Raw genomic sequence first — 25,926 nt, 5'->3', positions numbered from 1 at the left:
GCTAGCAAACTACGTTTCAGATAGCCCTGGCTGGTGGGGTAGAGGGTCCCCAAGAAATATGAATAGGGATGGCGCTTGTCACACAGATACCTAAGGGAACACTTTTCAGGAGGCCCAGCCTCCAGAGCCATGTCTGTGTGAGAAGAGTTCTGGATCCCGCTGATTGGGACCCAGACTCCAGCAAATGAGTTATAGAAAGCAGGAGCAGCCAAGCTGAGGATGCAAATTATATGAAAATGAGCTTTTTTGCCCGCCCCCCCCCCCATGCCCTACTTCACCTCTCCCTAGCTCCTTCCCCTGCTCATGGGGGCCTGGGGGCTCATAGGGGGATATTCCAGCTAGATACTGTAATACCCACGTGCGGGTAGATACTGTTAAATACTGTAAGGTCTCTGAGAGGTGGAGGGGAGCATGGCCCACGAGTGGCCCCCACCTCCAGCCCCAGCAGCCCCCGACTGTAGAAGATATGTACAAAGTTATATCAAGAATTGTTTTGGCACTCGGATCTCCATCAGGGCTCAGTCTGGAGATTAGAGGTGGGGGCAGCAGCTATAGGAGGTGGGAGGAGGGTGTGGAGGAAATGGGAATGGGGTCTGCCCTTCACCCTGGAGATGACAGGGCATGGAAAAAGTCACCCCAGTGCCCAAGCTCCAGCCTCCTATTGGGTGGAAGGGCTGGGGCGGGAAATTCAGTGCAAGGTACCTCGAAGGCTATTGCTTTCTAGGGATTTTCACATTTTGATTTGGGGGTGGCTCTCTAGCGGGGGCAGGAAAAGGGACCTCCCAGGCTTTAGGGGGTAGGAATTGTCTCTGTGGCTTTTCTTCCCTCCTTTTTAAAGGAGAGAGATGAGGAGGCCAGATTCCCCCAAAGCCATGGAGAGGGGTCTGGAAGACCTAGGAGGGGGGCAGATGGGGGAGAGGGTGGGCATGGGGTGCCTCTCCCCCAGAGATGCTGATGATGGAACCAGAGCATGGAGGGCCCTGTTTTGGATTGGAGGAGGCAGAGGTCTCCAAGGAGGAGGGGCAGGTGGAGGAGGGTAGAGCTGAGTCTCAGCTGACCTAGTCTAAACGGTTGTCAGGACTTGACTCTCAGTCCATTGGCGGGTCCTTAGAGCTGACTGCAGCCACTGTGCTAAGCAAGTCACTCCTGTAACAACTGTCTGGGCTGCCTGGCTCCATTAGAATATTCTAGCTTCTCAGTGTTCAAGGTGAGTGCACCAAAAATTCTGATCCATCAGATACCATCAAAGTATGCCAGCAGGCTGAGAGCCACCAGGCCAGTCCAAACCACCAGAGCTCGTGAAGCCTTGGGGCCCAAGAGACCCTACCGTGGCTCCACGAACTACACAGGGTCACGCTGGCCTGACAGGGCAGCTGCACTTATGGCTCACCAGAGTCAACCAAGCAAAGCCACACAGACACAGGCACGCAGAGAGGGCATGGGTGGGATGAGGATCTTCAGCAATGAGTTTCACTAGGTCCATCTCCCACCTCTCCCTGCCAGGGGAATTCATAGCCTTGGGGTGTCTGTATGGAGATGACCCTGACAGTAGTCTTTTTTGTTTTTACTCCTTAGAATCCTCCAGAGTGGATCCAAGTCCCACCCTTTATTCTCTTCCTAGGAAGATCCCCCAGTCCAACACCCACCAAAGAGGAGTGTGGGTGGAGAAGGAGCATCAGGGACTAGCCACTGTCCAAAACAGGAAGTACATGCTGCATCCCAATGATATCACAGGAAGTGACCTTGAGACTCCTTAGGAAGTCCATACCCCCTGATATCACTGAAGTGATCTTCAAGAAAGGGCTCATTGAGACCTCATAAGTACTTGTCTCTCATCATCACAGGAAATGACTTCTGGGGAACTGCTTCCTGTGACATCATATGGAGTGCCCAGAAAGTACTTGACTCAGCAACAATACAACAGGGACCCTTCTTTCCGTTACTCAAGGAAAAGCCACAAAGATGACACAGCAAGGTTTTCCAGCCTCTCGTAAGCTCACAGGACCAGCTGAACCCCAGAGCTGACCTCCTTCCCCAGCACCATCCCTGATCCCGGTCAATCTGACAACCAAAGGGTAAAAATCCCACCCAGAAGGGGACGGAGTAGCTGAGGAAGTCTGGGACCTCTGGGGCCCCTGCTCCAAGTGCCCCATTTTGGCTCAGACACCTTGGCCACCTCTACTCCCATCACTTCCCTGGGATCTAGAACTGAAAGTGGAGAGGCAGGCTGTTGTGTTTTGGGGAGGCCCCTCATTCCAAGTGACCCAGAGGCACCCTCCCCTCCTCCCAGATGGAAACAAAAAGTTATAAAGGGGGGATCCTTACCAAAAAATAAAATAAAAGAAAAAGAAAAGAAAAAAGAAAAAGGGAGAAAAAAGAAAAAAAGGAGGGAAAGAAAGAGAAAATAACGCTTTGTTTTCTATTAAAATCAACAAAATGCAATATATACAGATATCACACAGACCTGGGCCCTGGGAGAGGAGGGTCAGGCCCAGTCAAGCACAGGGAGGGGAGGGGTCAGCTCAGGGCTGGGGAGGGGGCTCAGGAGCCCCCTCCCCAGCCATCGCTCAATCCTGCCTATGACTACCAGAGGGGAGGGTGCAGTCAGGCCTACCCCAGCCCCATCCCATGAGGAGCAGGACTAACCAAGCTGAGGTCAGGAGTTGGGGGAGGCGGAGGGAAGGAGGAAAAGGTGGAGGAAGGAGAAGGGTGGGCGCACACACCACAGGCCTCATCCCACTTTCTGGGGGTTTGAGGCCCTCACCCCCTGCTCGTAGGTGACCCGCTGGCTGATGAGGTATTGAGCGGCTTGCGTGGCCGCGGGGCTGCCCGTGATGGTGACCCGCCGGTTCCGCGTGCCTGGCAGGAACTCGCCCTTCTTGGAGATCTGGATGCGGGCGCCTGTCAGCTCCTGGTACTCCACCAACGTCTTGCCCCCCTTGCCCAGGATGGCTCCCACCAGGTTCTCAGGCACCGCAATCTCCACCAGCTCCTTGGCACTCTCAGCGGCTAACTTCTCTGCGGTCAGGAAGCCCCCAGCCGCCCCTGCCGCGGCAGCCGCGGCCACCAGCGGGCCACCTCCTCCACCCGCCCCACCGCCTGCCCCGGCCCCGAGGTAGCCATTGGCCGCCGCGGCCAATGCAAAGGACCCCAGGGATCCGGGTGGCGGCGGCGGCGGCGGGGCGGCCCCTCCGGCTGGCCCGGCCCCGGCCTCACCCGCGTAGGATGCCAGGAGGTTGGCTGCGGCGGCGGCGGCAGGGTTGGCACCGGCGGCCACTGCGGCCAGGACGCCGGAGGCTGCGGCCGAGTTGAGGCCCAGGCCCAGGGAGTTGGTGTTGTAGCCGTAACTGGCCAGCGTGTTAAGCGCCGTGCTGATGGCCAGCAGGTCGGTGCCTGAGAAGGCGGGCAGCGCGGCGGGAAAGGCTCCCACGCCCGCCAGCCCCGCGGGCCCCAGGAGGCCGGAGGCGGCGGCGGCGGAGGCGGCGGCCGCAGCCGGCAGCACGTCGGCCGGGCTGGCGTAGGGCGAGCCGGTGGGGTTGGAGTTGGCCACGGGACCAGCCACATTGGCGTAGCTGATGTTGAGGCAGCTGCTGCTCTGGGGGTCTTCCTGTACCTTCTGCACGATGGCGCTCACAGCCTTGTGCACCTGCTCGGGTTCGCCGCTGACCGTCACCACGCGCTCCTGCAGGTTGATGCCCTCGGGCTTCTGCGACAGCTGCACCCACGCACCTGACTGTTCCATGACCGCTTTCACCGTGGCGCCCCCCTTGCCGATGATCAGGCCCGCAGTGCTGTTGGGGACGATCAGCTTGGCCTGTGTCGGGAAAAGAGGGAGGTGTTCATGGTGGCACTGGAGACCTAGGAGTCTCCTCCTTCCTAGCATTCCTTTCTAGTGTCCAAGATCAAGCCTCCACCCCTGCCTTTATCCCCGCTGTGGTGCTGGTAATCAGCCCTGGTTCTCCCTAACCCAAACCCAGCAAGCTCCCTTAATAGGTACCAAGATGGGCCCACTAGCTGTTAAAAATACTGAAAGATTTCCACAATGGTTGGTAAATAAATAACTGGTATTCCAGGTTCTCTCAGTAGCCCCTCCGCCACCCTGTCCCATGTCCCTGGGGCCCCAGGTACCTCCCCTATTTATGCACCTAAAAGCTTAATGGCAGACCAGTGGGGGGGCCTGCCAGGATGTGCACCAGCTTGCATCAGGACCCCACCTTCTGTTGTTGAGCACTCTGATTGATGCCTAGTAAAAGCTTCAAGTCTCCATTTACAGATGAGTCACTTGAAGCTTCAGAAGTAAAGGGACTTGCCCCAAGGTCACCCAGATAGTGAAGGAGCTGAGGTCCAGCCTCCCAGCTTCCTGTGTTCTCCACTCTATGACACAGTCTCCTCACTTAACCTCTTTGTTGTTCTGGACTGAACTGTGTCTTCCCCTCCCACTGCAAATTCTTATGTCAAAATTGGAACCCACAGTACTTGAGAATGCGACTGTTTTGGAGACAGCATTTTTAAAGAGATAATGAAGATAAACGAGATCATCAGGGTGGTCCTTCATTCACTGACTGGTGTCTTTAGAAGAAGACCAGGACACAAACACACAAACAGGAGAGACCATGCCTAGTCTTGGTATTTCATTATGGCAGCCCTAGCTTGCAAACTCTGTGGTTTTATCTGTAAAATTAAGGTAACATAAAGCCTTAGGTCTGAGAAGGCAGTGAGTTCCAAAGCAGGCCTCTCATTTGAAGATAGTGGCTCCTTTTTCAGCTTCAGGGCAGCTCACCCATCAGCTACCTGCCTATCCGAGCAGCTGCAAATCTGGTCAACCTTGATTCCAGTGGGGATATTTTAAAACCCAGAATCCCTTTCACATCTCCAAGAGCACAGCTTTCTTCTTCCTTCCCTCCCTCCCTTTCTTTTTTTCTTTGGCTGGGGAGAGTAACCAGGCCCTCTCCAGCATGCTGGGCAAGCGTTCTACCACCCAGCTACATCCCCAGCAACCTCAAAGAGCATTTCTGCCTACAGATTTCTCCTTCTCAAAAATCCTTCCCATGTTCCCTTAGATCTGTGGATTCTCCACCCCCCACAACCACTACTAGAGCTCACACCTCTGCCTACCCTTTCCACCCTCAAGCCAGTTATGGAGGAGGATTTGGGCAATTTGTGAGGGGCAGTCTTGGTTTGTGAGGACTGGGGGCAGATGTGGACATGGAATGGGCAGGGCCCTCAGTGTCTACAGCCCACAGCTGAAGGTCATTTTCCCACAGGGGAGAACTGTCCTAGGTCCTGTTGCACATTCATGCTGGTGAAATGCCAGAGTTTATAAATCTCTGGGTCCTGAACAGAACTCCGTGATACAATCTAAGTATTTTTGAGCTATGGAAATCGTCAGTAAATCAAGGGGAGAGTGCTTTGTTCTGAACTTTTCCAGTGGTGGGCCATTGTGTTACAAAACCCTGACATCAGTAGGAATGCCACTGTTGTCATTTAAGTCTCCAGGACTCCACACCACGTCACTTTGCCTCAGTAGCTGCACCACTCAGCTATGTCTGGGTGTGAGCTGAGACTATTTTATAATGTCTTCTACTGCAGTCCCTGTTGAATATTTACAAATTAAAATTCATCTGATTTTAAAACAAATAACCTTTGTTTTATTTCTCCTGTATTTGAAAAGGTCTCGTGGGATAAATAAAATGTGTGGTATATTCATGCAATGGAATATTATTTGGCAATAAATTCAAATAAAGTACTGATACAATACATACTGCAGCAGGATAAATCTAGAAAACATTATGCAAAGTGAAAGGAGCTAGTCACAAAAGGCCACATAGGATTCTAATCACAAGAATGTCCAGAACTTTGCAAACCCACAGAGACAAAAGGTAGATTCTTGTTTGCCAAGGGATGGGAGAGAGCAGCTGGGGGTGATTGCTAACAGGAACAGGGTTTCTTTTGGGTATGATGGAAACATTCTGGAATTAGATGGTAGCGATGGTTGACCATATAGTCTATGATGCCATTTACATGTGTCCAGAATAGGCAAATCTACAAACACAGAAAGTAGATTAGTGGTGGCAAGAGAACAGAGAAGGGTTGGCTGGAGAGGAGGGAGGTTGAGGGGTGACAATTTAGGAAGGTTTCTTTTTGGCTTGGGAGGCAGTTCAGTGGTAGAGCATTCACCTAGCACATGCAAGGCTCTGATTTTGATTCCTCAAAAATTTTTCTTTTGGAGGTTTGGAAAATGCTTTAAAATTAATTGTGGTAATGGCTGCACAACTCTGTGACTATAACAAAAGCCATTGGGCTGTACCCATCAAATTGGTGAGTTGTAGATATGTGAATTATGTCTCAGTAAAACGGCTGACAATCTTATGGGTGAATAACAACTATGTACTGTATATTTCAAAAAACTGGGAGTGGGCTGGGGCTGTAGTTTAGTGACAGAGTGCTTGCCTAGCATGTATGAGGCACTGGGTTTGATCCTCAGCACAGCATAAAAATAAATAAAATAAAGGCGGCATGTCCATCTACAACTAAAAAATATTTTTAAAAAGCTGGGAGAAAGGACTTTGAATATTTTTACTTTAAGGAAAAGATGTTTGAGGAGATAGATATGTTTAAACTGACTATAAATAGTATATAATTTATACATGTTCATGGCATCCCATTAATATGTACAATTCTTAAGTTTTTATGCATTAGTTTAAAAGAAATTTAATAAAAATCACATGAATATAGATGTTTTATATGCATGGTTTAGTGAACTTCCTTTACTTCTCTCTCTCCTTTTCTACATCTGTAAAATGGGCATATGATTCCTGATTCATAGTTTTGACAGGCATTCAGTGAGATATGGGTGACCTGCTCCAAGGTAATCATTCAGTCAATGTTAACTGTTTTGCTATTTTCTCAACAGAGCGAGGTCCCAATTGTAGTTGGTACTTCTGTGTGACCTTAGGCAAATGCTTTCACCTTTCTGTGCCTCAGTTTCCTCATGTCCAACAGTAGCATAACCTCAGCTGCCCTGTATAATTAATTAGGGACTATAAAGTGACTTCTCAATGCCTGGCACATGGGAAGCCCTGAGAAAGTGGCAGATGCCTTTATGATAGACCCTGAATTGTAGTATCATAGCATCTTAAAGAGAGCTGCAGGTACAGACCATAGAATCTTGTAATCCCAGAATGTTAGAATGGTAGAATCTTAGAATATAAGCCTAGAATCTTGAAATAACAGAGTCAAAGAACTTCAGGAGGTTTAAAGGCAGGAGGAACACAGAGACTATCTTCTCTGATGATCTGCAATTCCAAGGAAAATTTCAAACACTAACAGCAGCAGCAGCAGAAAACACAGGACTTAGAATTTGCTAGGAACTTTTCTAACTTTTTTGAATAGTAATTTACTTAGACTGCACAATGAACCTATAAGGTTTGTTATAATTCTATTATTATCACATTTTCTAGATTGGGAAATGGAGGAACAAAGAGGTTAAGTAAATTGTGCAAGGTGACACAGGAGTGAGTAGTAGAGTCAGGATCTGATCCCAAGTTTCATTCCCATAAATTCTGATCCAGTGGTTATGGGGTGGGGCTTTGGAATCTGAATGCTAAGCTACCATATTAGCCAGGGCTGAGAACAACTTGTTCAGCCCAGAGGTGGTAAACTGGTGGTCCAAAGGCCACAGCCAGACCATAGCCATGTTTTCTTTGACTTTCATAGTGTTTTAAAAATTGAGCCAACCTTTTTAAAACAGTAGATTTTAGGAGATTTGTGGTTTCTTTTGAAAAGTTTGGAGGACATAGAAACACTGTCCATGTTCCCAAAGGTCAAGAATTGACAGGGTGGAATTGAGCAGTGACTGCTCCCTCTTCAGAGGGCCCATGGTCCTTAATCTTTTATGTTCCCTTTCTTGGAGGCATTTCAGTTTATAATCCCTGGTTTGACCCAGATGCTACACTGTAAAGAAAGAGAAACTGAGGCCTACAGAAGGGCAGGGGGCCCTGAGTAACAAAGCAGGTCCAAGGCAGGAAAGGAGGAGACATTATCTTCTGACTAAAAAATCTTATAGGTATAACAACAGCTAAGGATTTTTTTTATTTTTTTTTTTTGGCGGGGGGAAGAACTTTCTATGCTGTAGGCATACATGCCAAGTACTTTTCAAACATCAGTGAACATTAACCACCACCCTTAAGTAGGCACCATAATGAATCTCATTTTACAAATGAGAAAAACAAGGCATGGAGAAATCAAGTCTTGCCCAAGGTCAGGAAGTAAGAAAGAGTAGGACTCAGTTTGACATCTAACTCCAGAGTCTGAGCCTTCAGTCATTATCTCTCTCATTCTTTGGAACCCTCGAATAACAAGGCAGAGGATAAAGCCTGGTTCTGTAACCTCTTGACTCTGCTGGGTGAGTTCCTGTGGATTAGGGGGAGGCGCTGGAAGGCTGAGGCACAGATGGTGCTGACCCCATTTTCCCTGCAACATCCACAAACTCTCGATGAACCCTGAGTCCCTTGTGGCCACGATCGAGGCGGAGGAAAGAGGCAATCCTCTTGCCTGTGTAAGCTGTGGGTAGCAAGCTGTGCTCTGCTGGTGGGAAGGGATTCAGGAGAGGCCTGGCAGGGCGTGAGGAGCAGAGCCGCTTCAGCACCAAGGACAGCGGCCGCGCTCCCTGCCCCAAGCCCGCAGTCCTTTTTGGGGAGCGATCTACCCGGCAGCGCTCCTCCAAGGCTCTCGGTCCCCCATGTCCCCACGAACTTGCGGGAACTCAGGTCCATGGTCTCCCCCACCTCAGGGTAATGCCAGGACCCAAGAATCCCAGCTGCCTGGCCTCAGTCTTTACTTTCTAGGCGGACTTGAAGGAACTCCCGACAGCCGCCTGTCCGCCGGCGCAGGGCTCCTCTCTCCTTTCGCATTAGGTGCGCACGTACGTGGGAGTGAGGGGGGCACAGAAAATGGGGAGCGCGCAGCCAGCCCCGTGCTCCTCCTTCCCTGGCCCACTACGGGTCAGGACCGCAACTAAGGGCTTTACTGGGAGCCCACCTGTCCAGGGGAACCGTCGTCATGGCAACCAGAGAGGCTCGGGAAGCGATTGGTCCGCCCCCTGCCACGCCCCTACCGCTGCCCGGTAACTGAGGCAACGGAGGGGCGTTGCCCTCCCCGCTCCCAGCCCTTCCTGGAGAGGGCTGAGTAGGACAGGGACCCGCCCCCTCTCTCGCTAACGAAGCACCAAGTCGGCCCCCATAACGGTAATTATCAGGGAGGGAAAATAAGAGGCCATTTCTAAACTTTTTTGGAATGGGCTGTCACTGAGGTCACTTCCGGTGAGTACAGGAAGTCGGAGGCAGGTTGCTCAGAGAGACAATGGGATGAGGTGGGAGAGGAGGATCTAGAGAATCTCAGGAAGGGTGGATGAGTGGGAGGGTCCCCGCCAAATTCTCCCTAGGCCTTCACTCCTTCAGCATCAAGCCCGCTCCAAGTGGTCTGTATTCCTTTCTAGACTAGTAGCGCTGACTCCCTCATAATATGAACCACTAGCATGTGTTTGGTAAACTTTTTTTAAAAATGGGAATTGTCCCAATGGTTCGAACTCTCGTGCAGGCATGTGGGAGGAATGTTGCCTCCTGAACCTCACCAGCTTTACAGCAGCCCACTCTGCCCCAGCTGACCTGCTTGGCTCTGTCGGGGTTCATCGTGGTTTGGGGTTGAAGGATGTTGACCACCTCAGGCTTGGTCATCGCTTGAGGGATTTCTCGGACCTTCTCGGCAATAAAGCTGTGCACAGCATTCAAGGCCTCTGCTGTGCCCTGTACTAGGCATACCCGCTCTGTGGTTCCTGTTGAGCAAGGGAGAGAGAGGGCACACTCATCAGACAGGAATGGGGACATTCCTGAGAGACAGGCCCCATTTAACGGACGGGAAAACTGAGGCCCAGGGAGCGGACTTGTTTCTAGGCCACACAGTGAATCTGGGCAAGCTGGAATGGGTACTCAGGCCACGATGGGTAACTGGGAAAATGAATGGAATCCTTGTTTTATAATCTACACTTTATCTCCCTCCCCTAAAACAACCCCGGGGAATGGAAGAATGATGCTTAAGTGCTCCAGGATGCCCACAGCAGCCCTGGGCAGGGGAGACAGGGCTCAGCTGCCTCTTCCCAGTTCTTGCGGGCTCCCCGGTTGCTTTGGCAACCATTCACTCACTGCCGCCCTCCTTCTAGAAGCGGAGCACTCAGGCCTGCAGCGGTTGCCACAGTAACTGGAACCCCCTTATCGGTCTGGCTGGCCAGGTCCTCAGCCCACCCCCAGGGGGATGAGGGACGAGGCCCCGTTGCCATGGCAACCCCTGAAAGCCTGCAGCGCAGGCCTCTGGGCTTTTGGAGAGGATGGGGAAGGGCTGGGGGATGGGGGAGGCAGAAGAGAGGCCTGAGTGCCTGCCTGGACCCACCAGATGGAGGGCTGAGGGGTGGGGGAGGGCAGGGGTGTGGATAGGGAAGAGTCCCATGGGTCAAAGGCAACTCTTGGAGCCCTGGAGCCTGAGGGGCTGGGAAAGGGGAGTGGGGTGCTGTGTTTGCTGGATACCCTCCAGGTTCGGGCTTGTGGTTCTGATCTGGGCACCCTCCTCACTTCTGTATATGGGTTCTGGGTAGGGCTCAGGAAAAAGAAGCTGGGTGGTGTTGAGGTATATGTGTGGGGGAGAGAGACTCTGGGTGACATTGTGACTGTGTGTGTACCTGTGAGGCTGCCTGGGGTGGGTGGTGTGTGGGCTTGTGTGTACTTGGGCAGGACAGGCTACAGCACCTGAATCGGTGTTTGTGTGTATAAGAGAAAGAACAGGAGCGGCTGTGATAGAAACAGCATATGCCATACAGTAACTCCTTCCGGTAACAAGGCCTGGGTGCACCCCTGTGTGTAGGAAAGACTTTGGTGTCGAGTGGTGACCTGTACACTTTTGTAAGACTGAGCTGAGTGTGTGTGAGAGAAAGAAACAAAGAATGTCACGAAGCGACACTGAGGCTGTTGCCAGGTGTGTCCTTCATTGGTGGTGGGTGTGTCTGCATCTGTATGAGCAAGAGAAACATGTCCCCACCTCCGATGTTCACAGACTCTCTGGATGACTGGTGTGTGGTTTGTGTCTCTGTGCACAAACTGGCGTGTGTGAGCATGAGGAGAGAGAAAGAGAAGGGCCGACTCAGGTGAGACTGTTGGGATGGCAGGTGTGCCTGTGATGTGCATGTGTCCCAGTGTGTATTACAGCTGGACAAAGAAGACTGGCTATGACTGGGCTGTGTGAGCATGTGACCATTACAGTGAGGCTGGTGTTTGATGGGTGAAGGGTGGATGTGTCTATCTCCCCAGGGTTGTGGGCTCTGTCTGAAGGACTGGGTTTCCCTGGATTTGGAAAAGGTCTTGAAGGTATGCCAGGTTCTGTGTGTGCCTGTGTCTGGGACACTTGGCAGCGAGTGCCACTGTCTGTCCAGCACTTCTGTGCAGGGTGCTGGTGCTGCAACCCTGACCTCTGGCTTGCCATTGCTCAGCCTGGCATGCTGACCTTGCCAAGTGCCCGGGTGTCACTGCCTGAGGGTCACTTGTGTAGTTGAAAGCCCCCACCCGCTTTGGGGCACAATCCTCACCCTTGCTCCCTCCACCCCAGAACAATAGCTTGGTCTGAGCCAGGGTGAGTCAGCGCAGGCTGCCTCGGTCTGGGTGTAAATAGGAAAGGGTGTGGGTTGGGCTGGAACCGGGATGAAGCAGGGGACAGAGGGGAGGGGGAAGCCCCAGGAGGCCCCAGGGAGAGCCTGGCTGCAGTGGCCAGGCTTCCTTCCAATTCTATGAGTCTGTGACCTCCCACCCCCTGTAGTCCTTAACCTGGGGTCCGAGGGGTTTTTCAGGGGACCCAGTAAAACTCTGAAAAAGCGTCCATAGTAACAGCTGCTGATTATATAAGGCTAAGCACCAGGTACCATTTTAAGCCCTTGCATATGTTTATCCACTTAAAATACAAGATGGACAGTTTTATTGCCCCCAATTTCCTGCTGAGGACACTGAGGCACAGAAAGGGTTTGGATCTTGTCCAAGTTCACTCGGAACAATTAGGTTTTTAACCCAGATATCTAGCTTTAGAGTCTATAGAGTCTTAACCACTCTGCTCCCCGCTGTTGATTTTGGGGTTCATGAGCGAGTAGCTCTAAGTGTATGGGTTGGGGGCAATAAATGACTGTAGTTTTGTTTTTGTTTTTAATGTTAAGAAAGAATATGTGTGAATTTAAGGAGGCCCTTACGATTTTGAATTTTGACGCAAGTACGTTATAAATTAATAAAAACTGTGAGGACAATCAGCAGCGCGAGTCGTGCTTTTCCCCAAAGAAATCCAGAGCTACAGACGGGTGCTCAGAAGCTGTTCTCATCTGGGAAGTCTGGCTGGGGAGCAGTCTGCAAGGCCTTGGGCAGACACTTGCTTATTTCTAGGTCTTGGTTTCTCCATGAGTGGAAAGGATTGAACCTGGAGCTTTGGGATCCATTATCGAGAAGGGGATGCCCTTTGTGTGTTCTTCCAGACACAGTGCAGGGTTTTGGGGTGAGTGTGTGTGTGTGGATGTGTGTGTGAACCTGTGAGGCCCAGAGGACCCTCTCGGCTTTCCCACTGTCGTTTGTCACCTGCTCTCTAGGCCTCAGCCACAGTGAGCAACAAATGACTTCTCAGTGTCCTTCTCTGCTCTTTCCCTAGTTCACAGCTCACTTATTTGTCTGGACTTCCTTTCCTGACCTCCCTGGGCTTCCCCATTCCAGTCCTGGACACTGTGGGCTGTCACATGTGGCCTTTGTCTCCTGACTAGGCATGAAGTCCAAGAGACAAAGGCTGGCTGGGACCCTCAGTCTCACTTTGCCCCATCTCTGTGCAGCCCAGGGCTGGCATAGAAAGGTGCTCAGAGGATGTTTGCTGAATGAACCAATGAAAGAATGTCACCCAGGAATGGAGGGAAATATGCTCTTTGTTTCATGCAGTAGCATTTGCACTTCCTGTGTTCCTGTGGACCCTGGAAAATCCTTGAAACTGTAGGGAGCCATGCCCTGCATCTCCGAGGCAGGAGCTGGCAGAGGCTGTATGATTTGGATGTTCTGTCTCAGGAGTGGGGACCGGCTGCTTGTCCAGGGGCTGGGGAGAGACCTGGTTCATGTTGCCATCTGTGTAGTGTTTGGTCTCAGAGAACCAAGGCCTGTCCCATTTTCTGGGTTTCTTAGCAGCCTGGCTTGTGGGGCAGATCATTGAGCTGGGAGCGGATGACATCGTGGCACAGAATGCAATCTAGGGGCCAGGAACCAAGTGTCCTCGGATGACTATCCTAAGCAGAAGTCTTATCGACATCTTGTGGGCTAGAGAAGCGCAGGGAAACTGGGCCAGGGCGGAAGAGAAAACGGGATGCTGTGCCTGGGCCACTAGATTTTTCTCTAAACTCTTTGCCAAAGGTGCTTAGTGACATGGGAGGGAGGGATGCAGGGAGGGGCAGGAGAAAAGGGGGGCAGGAGAAAGAGAGGGAGAGCAGGAGAGAGTGGGGGTGAGGAGAGAGAGAGAGAGAGAGAGAGAGAGAGAGAGAGAGAGAAATGAATGTATCCTAACCCTGCATTCCATCTCTGGTGTTTGACCTAAAAAACTCCAAGGGGATTAAGAATGAACCAGAACCAGAGCTGGACCACAGATGTAATTTGGGGGCCTTCCCTGGATTCCTAGATATTGAAGCTCCGACACTGGCCTTGGGAGGGAGATATGGAGAAATACTGAGGGGGTTAGAGAAAGTAGAGGAACCTTTAAAAATGTAGGGTTGTGGACACTGAGATGGAGACAGAGTGGAGTAGAGAAGGGGCTGGGTGGGACGGAGGAGAGAACAGAGTGTAGGAGCTGAGACTTAGGAGAAAGAAACATAAAGGGAGAGGTGGCAAGAGGGAGCAGAAGCCAGTGAGGGGACGAGGGGACGGGCAGAGAGGACCCCATGGCAGGTGTTGCTAAGCGTCGCTGAGTGGATGAATGCAGAGTTCAGAGAAGGGGAGGAAGAAAGGGGGCGACCCTGAGGGGTGGAGGGAAAGGAAAAGGGGGAGGTGGGAGAGGAAAAGGGGCAGGCAGAAGGGATGCAGCCTCAGAGGACAGGAGAGGGGACAGAGAGACAGAGAGGCACATGGAGGGGCAGGAGGAGGCAGAGAGGCGGAGGGGAAGGAGAGAAGCTGCAACAGTAGGAGGAAGGGGCACATCAGGAGCCATGGAGGGGAGAAAGTCGATGAGATGGAGATGGGCAAGATGGGGTGACAAATCCAAAGGGAAAGAGTGGGGGTACAGTAACACGGATGCCTGGCCCCGAGAGCCCCGAGGGACACCCTGGCACCTGCCTCCCTCCCCACCCTAGCTCCTCCAACTGACCCGAGGGGGCAGGTGTGTGGGAAGGGACACATCTGCCAGCACATCATGCAAATGAGTCCATGAATATGCAGCAGGCCCATTGTCTGGCCCTGCCCCCACCCCCATCTGCTCAGGCCAGGCTGCTTGGGCTGGGGGCAGCTCTGCTCCCTTAGGGGGAGGGGGGGGAGGCCCCCCATCACTCTCCCAGCCCCTAGGGGAGCCCTTCTTCCTCATCCAGGGCCCAGGTGGAAGGGAAGGAGGAAGAGAGGGAGGCCCAGGGCAGAGACCGGGCCAGGGCTCACCAGGGTAGAAGTCTTTGGACTTGGACAGTTTGATGGTGGCTCCCGTCTCCTTCTGCAGCTGCACGATGGTCTGCCCGCCCTTGCCGATGATGGAGCCAGCTGCGTAGCTGGGGATGAGCACCTTCAGGAAGTATTCACCTTCCTCTGCAGGAGCACACAGGGTAGAGGGGAGTCATTCCCTGGAGGCCCCAGCATGGGTGGCTGGGGAAATCACAGTGATACAGGAGAGGGAGAGGAGTGGGGAAGAAGAGAACTCCCAGCCCGAGCTCCATTCACCCATCCATTCATTCATTCATTCATTCAAGAAATCGAGCCTAAGCTCTGGCTACTCTGTGCTTGGCACCAGTTTGGGGAAACAGCCCCTGATTTTGCGGGCACATAAGGCTGAAAGAATTTCAGTGATTCAGCCGAGAGCACATAGAGCTACACTCTTCAGGAGGGGGAGACAGACTCTATTTCATGTCACATGGTTCTAAGTACTGAGAGTCCAAGAGGCAGGGAAAGGGGACGGGAGGGTGTGCCGGCTGTGATGTCAGATACGGAGGCCAGGAAAGCCCTTCCCAGGAGCGTGCCACTCCTTATCCATCACTCGCTGCCACAGCACCTGGGACGCACTAGGCTCTGTTCCAAGTCCCTTACAAATACCAGTCCTTCTGATTTTTACCCTGGTTTTATGGGGGAAGCATTATTTAGAGATCCATTCTACAGATGAGGAGACAAAGGTGAAGATGTTTCTGAAGCTCAGAGAGAGGAGGGGGCGGGGCTCAGGTCTGGACTCAACCTGGTCCTGGAGTCTGTTCGGAACCATCAGGCTCTAGAGGAAGGGACAGGACCATGTGGCTATGTGGCAGGTGAGCAAGTTGCAAAGGCCCTGGGGTGGCACAGTGTGTGGACTGCTGGAAAGGAGCAAGGAGGGCTGAGTCTGGCTGGGGGGGAGATGGGTTCGTGGGAGGAGAGAGAGCAGGGGGCTGCTAGGGGGTGTTGAAGCTCTGGACCGCATCTGGGGCTCTTACTCCAAGTGAGATGGGGGCCTTGGAGGGATGTGAGAAGCAAGAGCAAGAGCTGCATGTCCTGAGAGGAGGTGACAGTGGTCTCACTGCTGGGGTGGGAGGTGGAGGAGGGCCAGCCCTGGAGATGTTCCAAACCCTTGCTTTTGACCAGTGCTCAGCAAGGCTGCTCTGATGGCTCCCTCACGGTCCCCCTGTGAGAAGCAAAGAATGAGCTCCATTTCTACACAAGTGGAAACCGAGGCACAGAGAAGTGAGGGCACCAGCCCCAGGGTACCCAGACAGTTGCCAGGTTGTTTCAAATCCAATTCGGTTCTGCTGTGGCTCACCCTTGCCTAACACCCTCCCCTGGTGGTAGCTAAAGACCCATAGTTCCATGTCAGCCTGAAAGATCTAGAAGTGGTGCCAGTGGTTGGGGCTTTGGTCTTTCTTTCTTATAGACCAACTGGCTACACCTACCGCACTTTTTTAAATGCAGCCTCCAAGCGAGTCCTAACCTCTCTTACTGTCTAACCAAACTGTTGCCCCTTGTGCTCCCAGGGTAGAAATTCTGGAGCCTTCTCAGTAGAAGACCCTATATTTTGGCTCCTCCCACTTTTCCAACTTCATTTCCTCATCTCCCTCTACAGGAACCAGACTCACTGTCCTTTTTGTTTCTCAAATGTTCACTGCTCCCTCCCACCCCAGGGCCTTTGCACTTTCTCTCCCAGCATTCCCATCTCCCTTTTGTCCTTTAGGACTTCACTCAAATATTGCTTCTTGGAAGATTTCCTTGAACCTTGAGAATGATAAAGACCCCTGTTTTATGTCTTCTGAGCAATTTATCACAGAGGTCCACAGTGGACCACATGGATAGAGCTCAAATGAACACTGGGAAAAGGAAGGGGGTCAGGCCACTCTGCTTTTTAAAACTTAAGGCCTCAAACAATCCCCTAATTAAAAAAAAAAAAACAAAAAAACCACACTTTTTCTTTTAAGCAGAAAAAGCCCATTTTCAGTGGTTCACATGAAATCCCAATATAGGGCCTGGGGTCTGGTTCCATGGCAGAGACCTTGCCTACCTGAGTTCCATCCCCAGAAAGAGGAAGAGGAAGAGGAAAAGAGGAGGGGGAGGAGGAGGAAGAGGAGGAGGAGGAGGAAGAGAACTCTAAAGAAGGGCCAAGGGTGGAAGCTGGCGCCTGTTCCCTTAAGAGTGAAGGTCGGGGTTCCCTGACTGGTCAGGATGGGGCTGTGGGGAATGGGGCTGGATGTGGACCTGCAGGCGTAGGGAGGGGTCGGGAATAAAGGGGTTTCCCTGAGCCCAGGGCAATCCTCTTTGAAAACTGCCTCATCAGAAAGTGAAGCCCATTAGGAGATCTACCCCCAGGGTGCCTCCCCATCCATCATCCTGACCCCCCCAATCATTTCTCCCCAGGGCTCACAGAGGTGTCCCCTCTTCCCTCCCCTACCCCTGTCACAGGAGGCTCAGAAAGATGGGGAGGGAGTTCTCAGCAATACTTAGGACCCCTTCACGTTCTCTCCCCTTCCTCCCCCCACTTCTCTCTTGAGGGCGAAAGGCATTCATCTGCTCTGAAGAGAACTGGGACTCCCTCTCCCCATTCTCTGCTTCCTCTCTCAATTTCCCTCGAGTTTTGTCTGAGAATGTTCATGTGAAATGACAGACCAACTGTGGATTTTGTCACTGGTGGCTGTATGGCTGCCGGCAAGTTTCCTCACCTCTTTGGGCCTCAGTTTCCCCATCCATAAAATGGAGAGCGTGATAGCATCACTGCTCAGGGCCCCGGTGATACACCAAGCTATGAAATGGAAAGTACTCAGGATGATCCGGGGCACACAGAGGCTTGGGAAATGTCAGATATCATTATTACCATTATTATTATTATCCACTTCATGAACACAAGCAAAATATTATCACAGTGTTCAGTGCAGCGTGACCTGTCAATGGGGAAACTACTGGAAGGCTTGGGGCTTTTGTTGAGAGGTAGAGGAAGAGGGGATACCCCACTTCTTTCATCACCGATCCCCATAGGGGGCTGCCCCAGGCTTCACCTGCTTCTTGGAGGAGAAATGTCCTCTCGCTGATAAAATGGACATCCTGTCCCTACTCTCCTTCCTAGACACCTTTCTGGGTCCTCTCTTTCTCATGCCAGTCTGCTATGGAGAGGGGATGAGCTGAGACCTTCTGCCTGCAGAAACTCAGAACTCCAAGTCCCAGAGTCCCTACAGTGGACATCAGTCTACTTCTGGTCCTTTTTAGAATCTTCCGTACATCCTTCCTGTTTGGGGGCGTTTCCCGCATGTGCATCCCACCTCTGCTGGGGAGAGGCCAAGCCTCTATTTCCCAGCCTTCCTTGTAGCAAGGGCAGAGACAAGACCTCAGCTGAACTCGGAGTCCCCAGACGTCACTGGCTCCTATCCTGTTGCAACAACGGAGTCTGAACTTTCTCCGCCTGTGAGAAAGTTCTTCCTTCTGCAGAGGCAGAATCTAGTTGCCAGAACTCCACCCCACCCACTCCCAGCCCTCTCTTAGCTCCCCTCTTGGGGTCCAGACAGCTCCTTGACCCCCTGACAGTGACTGGCAACCTGAAGATGACAACTTCATCTGCCCAGATGGGCCTGTCTCCCTCTCTCCGCAATCTGGAGCACTTTCACCTTGGAAGGAGGCTGGGCCGTCTTTCCCCTTCAAGTCACTGAGTCTCTGGCCTCCTCCTCCCCTCTGTGACTACCTCCCTTTGGGATGTTTCAGGAGGCCTCTAAAAAACCCACCAGTACTCCTCTCCACCCGCAAACAATGTCTTTCCACCCAAGAGATTTGGGGTGTCTCAGTGTGAATGTCATAGAGTTGACCCTGTGAGAGGACTTGGATCTGTGTGGAGATCACTAAGGACAAAAGTGGAGCCCAAGACCTGAGTGTCATGAAGGAGTTGTTTCTGGCGGCAATATATCTGGAGGGAACCAGAGTTGGGGTGCTGTTTTAGGTGGCCGCTGTTGTTGTTGGCGTGTTCTACTGTTAGGAAGAGGCTGGGGTGTGAGGCTGGCGTTGTCATTGGGAGCATGTGGGGATGTCACTGGTGAAAGACAGAGATGGTGAGGGTGTGGTGCGGGAGTGGAGAGTCTCTCTGTAAAGGCTGATGTGCTTGTCTGTGTGCGAAACGCAGAACAACTGGACAGCGCTTCTGTAGGGATGGGGAGTGGAAGGGTGGGACAGAGAGGAGGGTGCAAGGGTGCGATTTCCTTGGGGTGAATCTCTACTCAATGGCAGAAAAAAAAAAGAATATTATCCCATCCTTGGTGGCACTGATGGCAACAACGAAGATGGCTATTATATCCGGAGCAACTACCACCGGCCAGGCCGCGTGCCCTGCCCTTGACATACACAATCTCACTGAACGCACCCAACCACCAAAGAGGTCAATCTTCCTGTCCTCATTTTCCCCACAGGGAAACTGAGGCTCAGAGCCACAAAATAACTTGCCTGAGGGTCCCCTGCCAAGCACCTGACAGCCACAGAGTTGAACACTGAAAGGGCTCATTCGAGGGTCCTGCCCTGGTGACACTGTCTTTGTGTTAAAGAGTATGAAAGGTAGGACCTGGTTGCTGTAGGCTGTGTCTGGAGTAAAAGAAATGAGTATTTTTTTTCTTTTATTTGCCTTCTGTATTTTGGTGGCCAGGGGAGCAAAAGAGGTTGGAATACAGTCAGGTCATGGGGACAATTGTAGTTGCAGCTTAGGAGTTATGATATGTACTTTGGGGACACTCTTTATTATTGTCCCACCAGACAGGGGTCCTTTATTTCTCAGATGACTCCCGGCCAGGTTTCCACTCAACCTCTTGGCCAAGCGCTCTTGCCCTGATGCTTCCCCCTTTTTCCCAACAGCGTCTGTCAACCAGACTAGTGCTAGGAAGTCAGTCAGAACAGTCACCATCTCCTCTGTTCCTCCCTTCCCTCTCAGGAACAAGCAGGAGGCACAGGCTGGAAGTGAGGGCAAGAGCTGGCTCTATCCAGTCTGCCACTACTTGCTGTGACACCCTAGAAAATCTCCTCACCACCGTGAGCCTCAGTTTCCCTATCTGAACACACGGTTCACTATAGTGTGTAACCACACCACGAAGCCGGCCTGCTGAGTTCAAATCACGGCTCTGCCTCTTATCGACAGACATGGGCAAGGAACTTGACCTTTCTGGGCCTCAGTTTTTCATCTGTAAGATGGGTAATAGAATAGAATTGCTGTAAGGATTAAATGATCTGTGTTAAGCACATTTTATAATACTTCCTGGCACATTTTAACACTGTTACTGTAATTTAGCCATTATTATAATTTATTATTATTATTATTATTATCAACATTATCATCATCATCATCACATTATAAAGCACTGGGAGAATTAAATGAAATTCCATGTAAAGCATTAAACAAGAATATTGGTAACTATTATTACATCATCACTAGGGTTACTGTGAGATCCCCATTTGGCAGATGGGGACACTGAACCTTGGAAAAGAGGATGGGTTGACCCAGCCTCCCTGTTATGAAGGTCCATTATTGAAAGGAGTCTTTGATTTTGAGGTCAAAGCCCTAGACCCTCGCTTACCCTGCTCTTGAGTATTTCCATCCCTTTGCATCTCCTGGCCTCAGTTTCCCCAAGGGTGCCCTGGAGAGGGAACTGGAGGACACTGGAAGAGATGGTCCCTATAGGCTCATCCTAGTTTCACCACAGGCAAGACAGGCAGGCCAGCCCAGCGGGCAAGTACGTGTGCCCTGGAACCAGCATCCCAGGGCTTAGGAGCTGTGTGATCTCGGGCAAGTGGTTGCATTTTGCTGAACCTCAGTTTCCTCATCTGTGAAAAAGCAGTTCAAAGCATGTCTCCTGAGGGTTCTTTTGTTTGTTGTTGTTTGTTTTTTCAGTGCTGTGGGTTGAACCCGGGGCCTAGCACAGCCTAGCCTCTACCACTGAGCCACATCCCCAGCTCCCAAGGGTTCTGTTGAGAAGTTCACCATGTCTCAGAGCCTGCCTCACAGTAGGGGCCATGCAGGTGAAGGTGACAGTCTTTAGCAGCAGCATTGTTACAGTCTGCCGTGAGCCATCAGATTTGGAGCATCTCAGCCCCTTTAAGACAAGGGTGGAAGCCCCCATCCCGAGGAAGAGAGCTGGTCAGCCAGGCTGGCTCAGGGACCTAGGAGGTCCCTGATCCGGGCTGCAGCACTCTCCAGGACTGGGAATGGCAGTGGGGCAGGAAGAAGGGAAGGAAGTTGGCGGGGACACATTCATGTGTGTGCTGGGGGTGGGGGTGCAGGAAGAAGGACAGGAAACTCCCTCCTACCCTTCCCCCAACTTCCCTTTCCTCCAATTTCTGCTGGACACCCTCCCAGGCATCCAGGGGGTCCCTGATCCTGCCCTACCTGGATGGACAGCTGGTATTCATCTAGGGAAGGAGGTGGGAGGCCCTCGCCCCACCCACCCGGAGCCAGGCAAAGGGAAGGGTGCACTCTGCCGGAGGCCATCCCTTTCCCATCCGGAGGAAAAGGCCAGAGGAAGTGGAGATTTTGGCCAAGGTGACCGCGGGGTGGGGCTTGTCTGCTCAGGGGTCTCCCTCCTTCCAGGGAGCTGGAGTGCTGGGCTGAGAACCCCGAAAGCCCTTCACCCCCACCAGCAAGGCATGCGCTTGGTCCCCAGCTTGGCTTCTCTGGTCCACCACACATTTCCACGGTCACACACAGAAAGGGCCCTTCTTGTGTCACAGACACACCTCTGTGACATCAAACCTTTTTACCTTACACACACACACACACACACGCGCGCGCACACACACGCATGCTATCCCTTGTCACACACACAGAATTACTCCACATCTCTGGTGTCATACACCAGCCTTTTCACACACACCCTTCCCTTGTTGCACATTCACACACCTTGCCTCCCAGGGTGTTATACACAACTCCCCTGGTCCTGGTTCCTGGGGGACAGTCCTCCCCTTTCCTCATTACACACCCTCGTGCGTTTCACCCACAAGCCCAGCCCCTCCCTTCTCATACACCCACCTTCCCCTGTCGCACACACCCCCTCTGATGTCACTGTTGCACACCTCCATGTGTCAGACCCAGCCACAGCCTCTCTGGAGTCACACCCACACCCTTTTCTTGTCACATCCCCTCACCAGCTTCTGGTCCCACCCGCCCCGTGCATGCTTGTATCACACACACAGAAACCCGTTCCTTGATCCACGCAGCCTCTCCTGGCTCATGCCCAGGGACATCCCATTTCACGTCCCCCACACACCCCCTTGCATGTCACACACACCCTCTCACTCATGTGTCATGGTCCACCACAGCCCCTCTAGGGTGACAAGCATGCACTGTCCCCTGTCACATGTGCTCCTTGAGGGTCTCAAATGTGGAGCCCAGTCCTTCTTATTTAGTCCTGTTTCTTACACACACACACACACACACACACACACACCTTCTATCCTGTCATGATCCCTAATGTCACATATCCAGGCCTTGCAGGGCCCACACAGACCCACACACACACACCTGTCCTAGACTCACATTCTCCCACCCAGCTTTACACACCCGCCCTTTCCTCTATGTCACCCAACACACCCACCTCGCCTGTCCCCACGCACAATCCCCACCTGGCCCACACATCCCTCCCTTCGGGACAACCCTTGCTCAGGACATCCCCAGGGAGCGAGGCTGGGAAGCTCCGGGTCCGTAGGCCTCCTTTACTCCTTCCCCTCCCCCAGCCAAGACACGCAAGTCGGGGAACACCCCTGCCCCGAAAGGGTCACATCACACACCCCTCAAGGACACGCAGACACCCTCCCAGAGGAACCCACGCCCCCCATCCTCCGCGCCCCCCCAAGGACACTCGCCACCCCCTCCCCCCAACCCCTCTCATCGAAGACAAAGCTCCCTGCCCGGCCGCGGCGAGAGGAGGAGGGGGTCCGGCCTCCTCCCCAGCTCCCCCTGCCCCCGCCACGGGAGGGGCGCCCCTCCCTCCCCAGAGCCCGTGCACCTGCCAGGGGAGGGGGAGGCCGAGAAAGGCGAGCCCCCGCCCGCGCCCCGCCGAGCGCAGCCTTCCTCACCTCCCGTGTTGCTGCGCTTGGTGCAGACCACCTCGGGGGGCGTTTCGAGGGGCCTCTTGCGGGAATCCGGGGCCTCGGGCTCCATGGGGGGGGCCTGGGGCGGCGGCTGCTGCTGCTGCGGCGGCTGCGGCGGCGGCGGCGGCGGCTGCTGTGGCGGCGGCGACGGCTGCTGGGGAGGCTGGGGTTGCGGCGGCGGCGGCGGCGGGGGCGGCGGCGGCTGCGGGGCCGCGGAGGCCGTGAAGAGGCCGTGCACCGCGCCGGCGGCCATCATCCTCATGGTGGGGGGGCGGGGGACGGGGGACGGGGGAGGGGGAGGGAAGGGGATGTGGGAGGGGGAGGGGGCGGCGGAGGGATGGGGGAGGGGGAACCCCGGAGAGGGAAGGAGGGAGGGAGCTGGTTCTGGGGGGTGACAGAGCTTGGAGAGCGGATGTGAGCGGGATGGGAGGGCAGAGGGGGTCTCCGACAGAGCCCGGAGAGAACTGAGGGGTGGGGTCTCTCTCAAGATCACGGAGGCCGGGAACTGGCCGCGCCACTGGGGGGACAGGATCCCCCCTTCTTTGCTACCCGGGGCGGAGGGCCGAGCCCCCCAGGCCCTGCTCGGGGCGGGGGGCCGGAGGTGGGAAGCGGAGGCGGCCGCTAGTGGGGGCCCGGGGGGCGGCGGGCGCGGGTGGCAGCGGCGACTGGGCTGGCGGTGGCTGCTGGCCCGAGCATCTTCTTCCCGGAGGCTCCCACAGCGGCCTGGCCCCTCCCACCCGCGCAAGGTCACGCCCATGCCGGTCAGGGCCACGCCCTTCGGCACCCCCATTGGTCCACCCTTGAAGCCTGGGCCACGTCCCTCTGGGTTAGCCACGCCCATCACAGCGGGGGAGCGAGGGACCCGATTTCCCCCCAGGATATAATAAGGACTCTGGGCTCCTCCACGCCTTCTCCACCCTCACCTTTAATGAGCATTTCTTGAGCACGTATTAAGTGCCAGGACTGATTCTAAGTAAGCACTTCACAGACGTTATCGCATTTAATCCCAGAGCAAACAATATTGTGAAGGACTTTTATAACTCCCATTTTACAGATGAGGAAACTGAACCCAAGGGACCTGACCTCACTTGGTCAAAATACATTTAATTTTTTAATGTCCCCTAACGCCGACATCATGGGATTTCCCTTTCAAACCTCGCGTCTATCCCATGAAGAATCAACACGAGATTGCTACATAGACCCAGGGAACTGAATTCAGTAAGCGCCTGAGTTAAAACATGTAGCCCTGAGGCTGGTACACAGCTTCCATCGGCAGTGCTTGTGGGCCAGCTGCTAAGGACTGAGACTCCAGGACCCAACAGGGCACAAGACCAAGTTTGGGCCCTTGAAGAGTATTACCATTCAGGTTAGTGCGAAATTCTGATTTTTCAGATGATAAAGTGGAGGTCTCTGGACGTGGAGTGTGACTTGTTCAGAGGCACACAGCTAGACAGAGGGAAAACTGGAATTTTGAACAGAGGACAAGCTTAAGTTTGCAGCCTGAAGTCATGGGAAGGAGCAGGTTCTTCTTTGGAATGAGATCATTGATAGTAGTCTGTGTTTTCTGATACATGAATTATCTTCTCCTAGATTCCTGGTCTCCAAGGATTCCTTCCCTCCTTGTTTGGCCAGAGGCAAGGTTAGGCTCAGAGGGGGCCTGGGTGAGAATAATTGTGGCAGCTGTGGGGGTCTGTGGCTCTGGGATCTGCTCCATCCCACCTGCCCCTCCCTTGCTACACTCTCAGGTCCCCAGAATGGGGGGGAGCAGATGGCCTGGGGTGGATGGGGTGGCCGCCCATCTGTCCCCTCCCCCCCATTGTCCCTAGAGCCAAGGGGGATGGTGGGGGTTGTGGTCCACTGCAGTCTGGATCCTCCCCCTCTATCTTCCTGGAGGGAGCCGAGGAGCTGGTTGTCATGGAGACAGGGAAGAGGCGAGAGGGATGCAGGGAGGTACTGAGGTCAGGCTGAGATCTATCTACACTTTAGGCCCTCTTAGGCGGGAAGACTCATGCCACACAGGTACATATCCCAGTGTCCATGGAGTTGGGGGTGAAGGTTCCCCCTCACATATACACAGGACCTGTGGATACACAGGTGCATGGACTTGACACAGTTTCACACAAGCTCACTGATGGATGGATGAAAACTCCCAGGGGACCCACCGTGCATACACACACACACACACACACGCACACACGCACACACGCACACGCACACACGCACACCCACCCATACCTCAAATACACATTCAGTCATGTGGACCCAAAGCCACATCATACACTAACACACGCAGATAAAGAGATGCATATCTAATATCAAGGCAGTCACACCTAATATCCAGGTGCACACGTTCAGATTCACAATCCCATGCGTGGCCCCACAAGCCCTGAAAAGTTATATGATGTGATTAAAGCCATAGACATGCATCGCCTATGTTACATAAGACATACATACATGTTAGTGACATGAGCTGTATAGACTGATGAACCGCCTTGATCACACAAATTTAGATACCTAAGCTTAACATACACAATGATCGGACCTCTCGGGCCACACGATACACATGGAGTGCTGTGTGGCTCAGCATCCCCCCCCCCATCATGCCTGCAGCCCCGGCCCCACCCACCCCTTGCAAATCCTCCCGTTTGGACACACACAACAGCATGGTTGGTCACGCACTCACACTCACACACAAACACAAACCTCCTCCTAGATATTTTTAAACCTAGGCTAGTTCCGCTGCCATGGCAACCGCCCCAAACCCATCACCATAGCAACCCAACGTCAGCTTTCCAAGCACCAAATCCTGGGGGATTGCAGGGCCCCAATCAGAGGCAGGGGAAGGGGGCTGCACCCTCTGCCCTCGTCTATCCCACCTCACTACCCCATCCTAGGGCTTTCAGGGGAGCACTCATCCTACGTTGGACAGGGTCCAGAGGCAAGGACACCAGAGACCCAGATCAGGCTGGAACAGGGAGTCCTCCACCTGTTCTTCGCTCCTGCCCCATCAGTGCTGAATGGAGGGGCTCACCGTAGTGAAGGTCAGCCTGCACCTGGGCACACACGAGATTGCACTTGAATCCTGGCTCTGCCATTTACAGGCTGTGTGACTTGGGGATATTCTTACCCT

The 25,926-nt window shown here is 53.3% G+C and overlaps 1 protein-coding gene across 1 annotated transcript; it reads right to left on the bottom strand.

The window, feature by feature from the left end:
- Positions 1 to 2,571: 2,571 nt before the first annotated feature.
- Nova2 (NOVA alternative splicing regulator 2) lies at positions 2,572 to 23,485 on the bottom strand. Its single transcript, XM_076838367.2, has 4 exons — positions 22,782 to 23,485; positions 14,688 to 14,831; positions 9,666 to 9,832; positions 2,572 to 3,814 (listed from the first exon to the last, which is right to left on the bottom strand). Exons 1-4 carry the CDS (start codon positions 23,056 to 23,058, stop codon positions 2,732 to 2,734), a joined length of 1,671 nt encoding a protein of 556 aa, XP_076694482.1. The 5' UTR covers positions 23,059 to 23,485; the 3' UTR covers positions 2,572 to 2,731.
- Positions 23,486 to 25,926: the final 2,441 nt, after the last annotated feature.

The sequence above is a fragment of the Callospermophilus lateralis genome, chromosome 18, assembly GCF_048772815.1.
Source record: "Callospermophilus lateralis isolate mCalLat2 chromosome 18, mCalLat2.hap1, whole genome shotgun sequence".
Classification (NCBI taxonomy): domain Eukaryota; kingdom Metazoa; phylum Chordata; class Mammalia; order Rodentia; family Sciuridae; genus Callospermophilus; species Callospermophilus lateralis.
This window is presented reverse-complemented; position numbering and strand designations above follow the sequence as displayed.

What these genes read in the sequence shown, in the direction of transcription:
- Nova2 (XM_076838367.2), bottom strand. Translation starts at nt 23,058, where the DNA reads ATGAGGATGATGGCCGCCGGCGCGGTGCACGGCCTCTTCACGGCCTCC. An exon ending in GTCCAAAGACTTCTACCCTG is followed by an intron (nt 9,833 to 14,687) that starts GTGAGCCCTGGC and finishes CTTGCTCAACAG; the next exon opens with GAACCACAGAGCGGGTATGC. An exon ending in ACCCCGACAGAGCCAAGCAG is followed by an intron (nt 3,815 to 9,665) that starts GTCAGCTGGGGC and finishes TTCCCGACACAG; the next exon opens with GCCAAGCTGATCGTCCCCAA.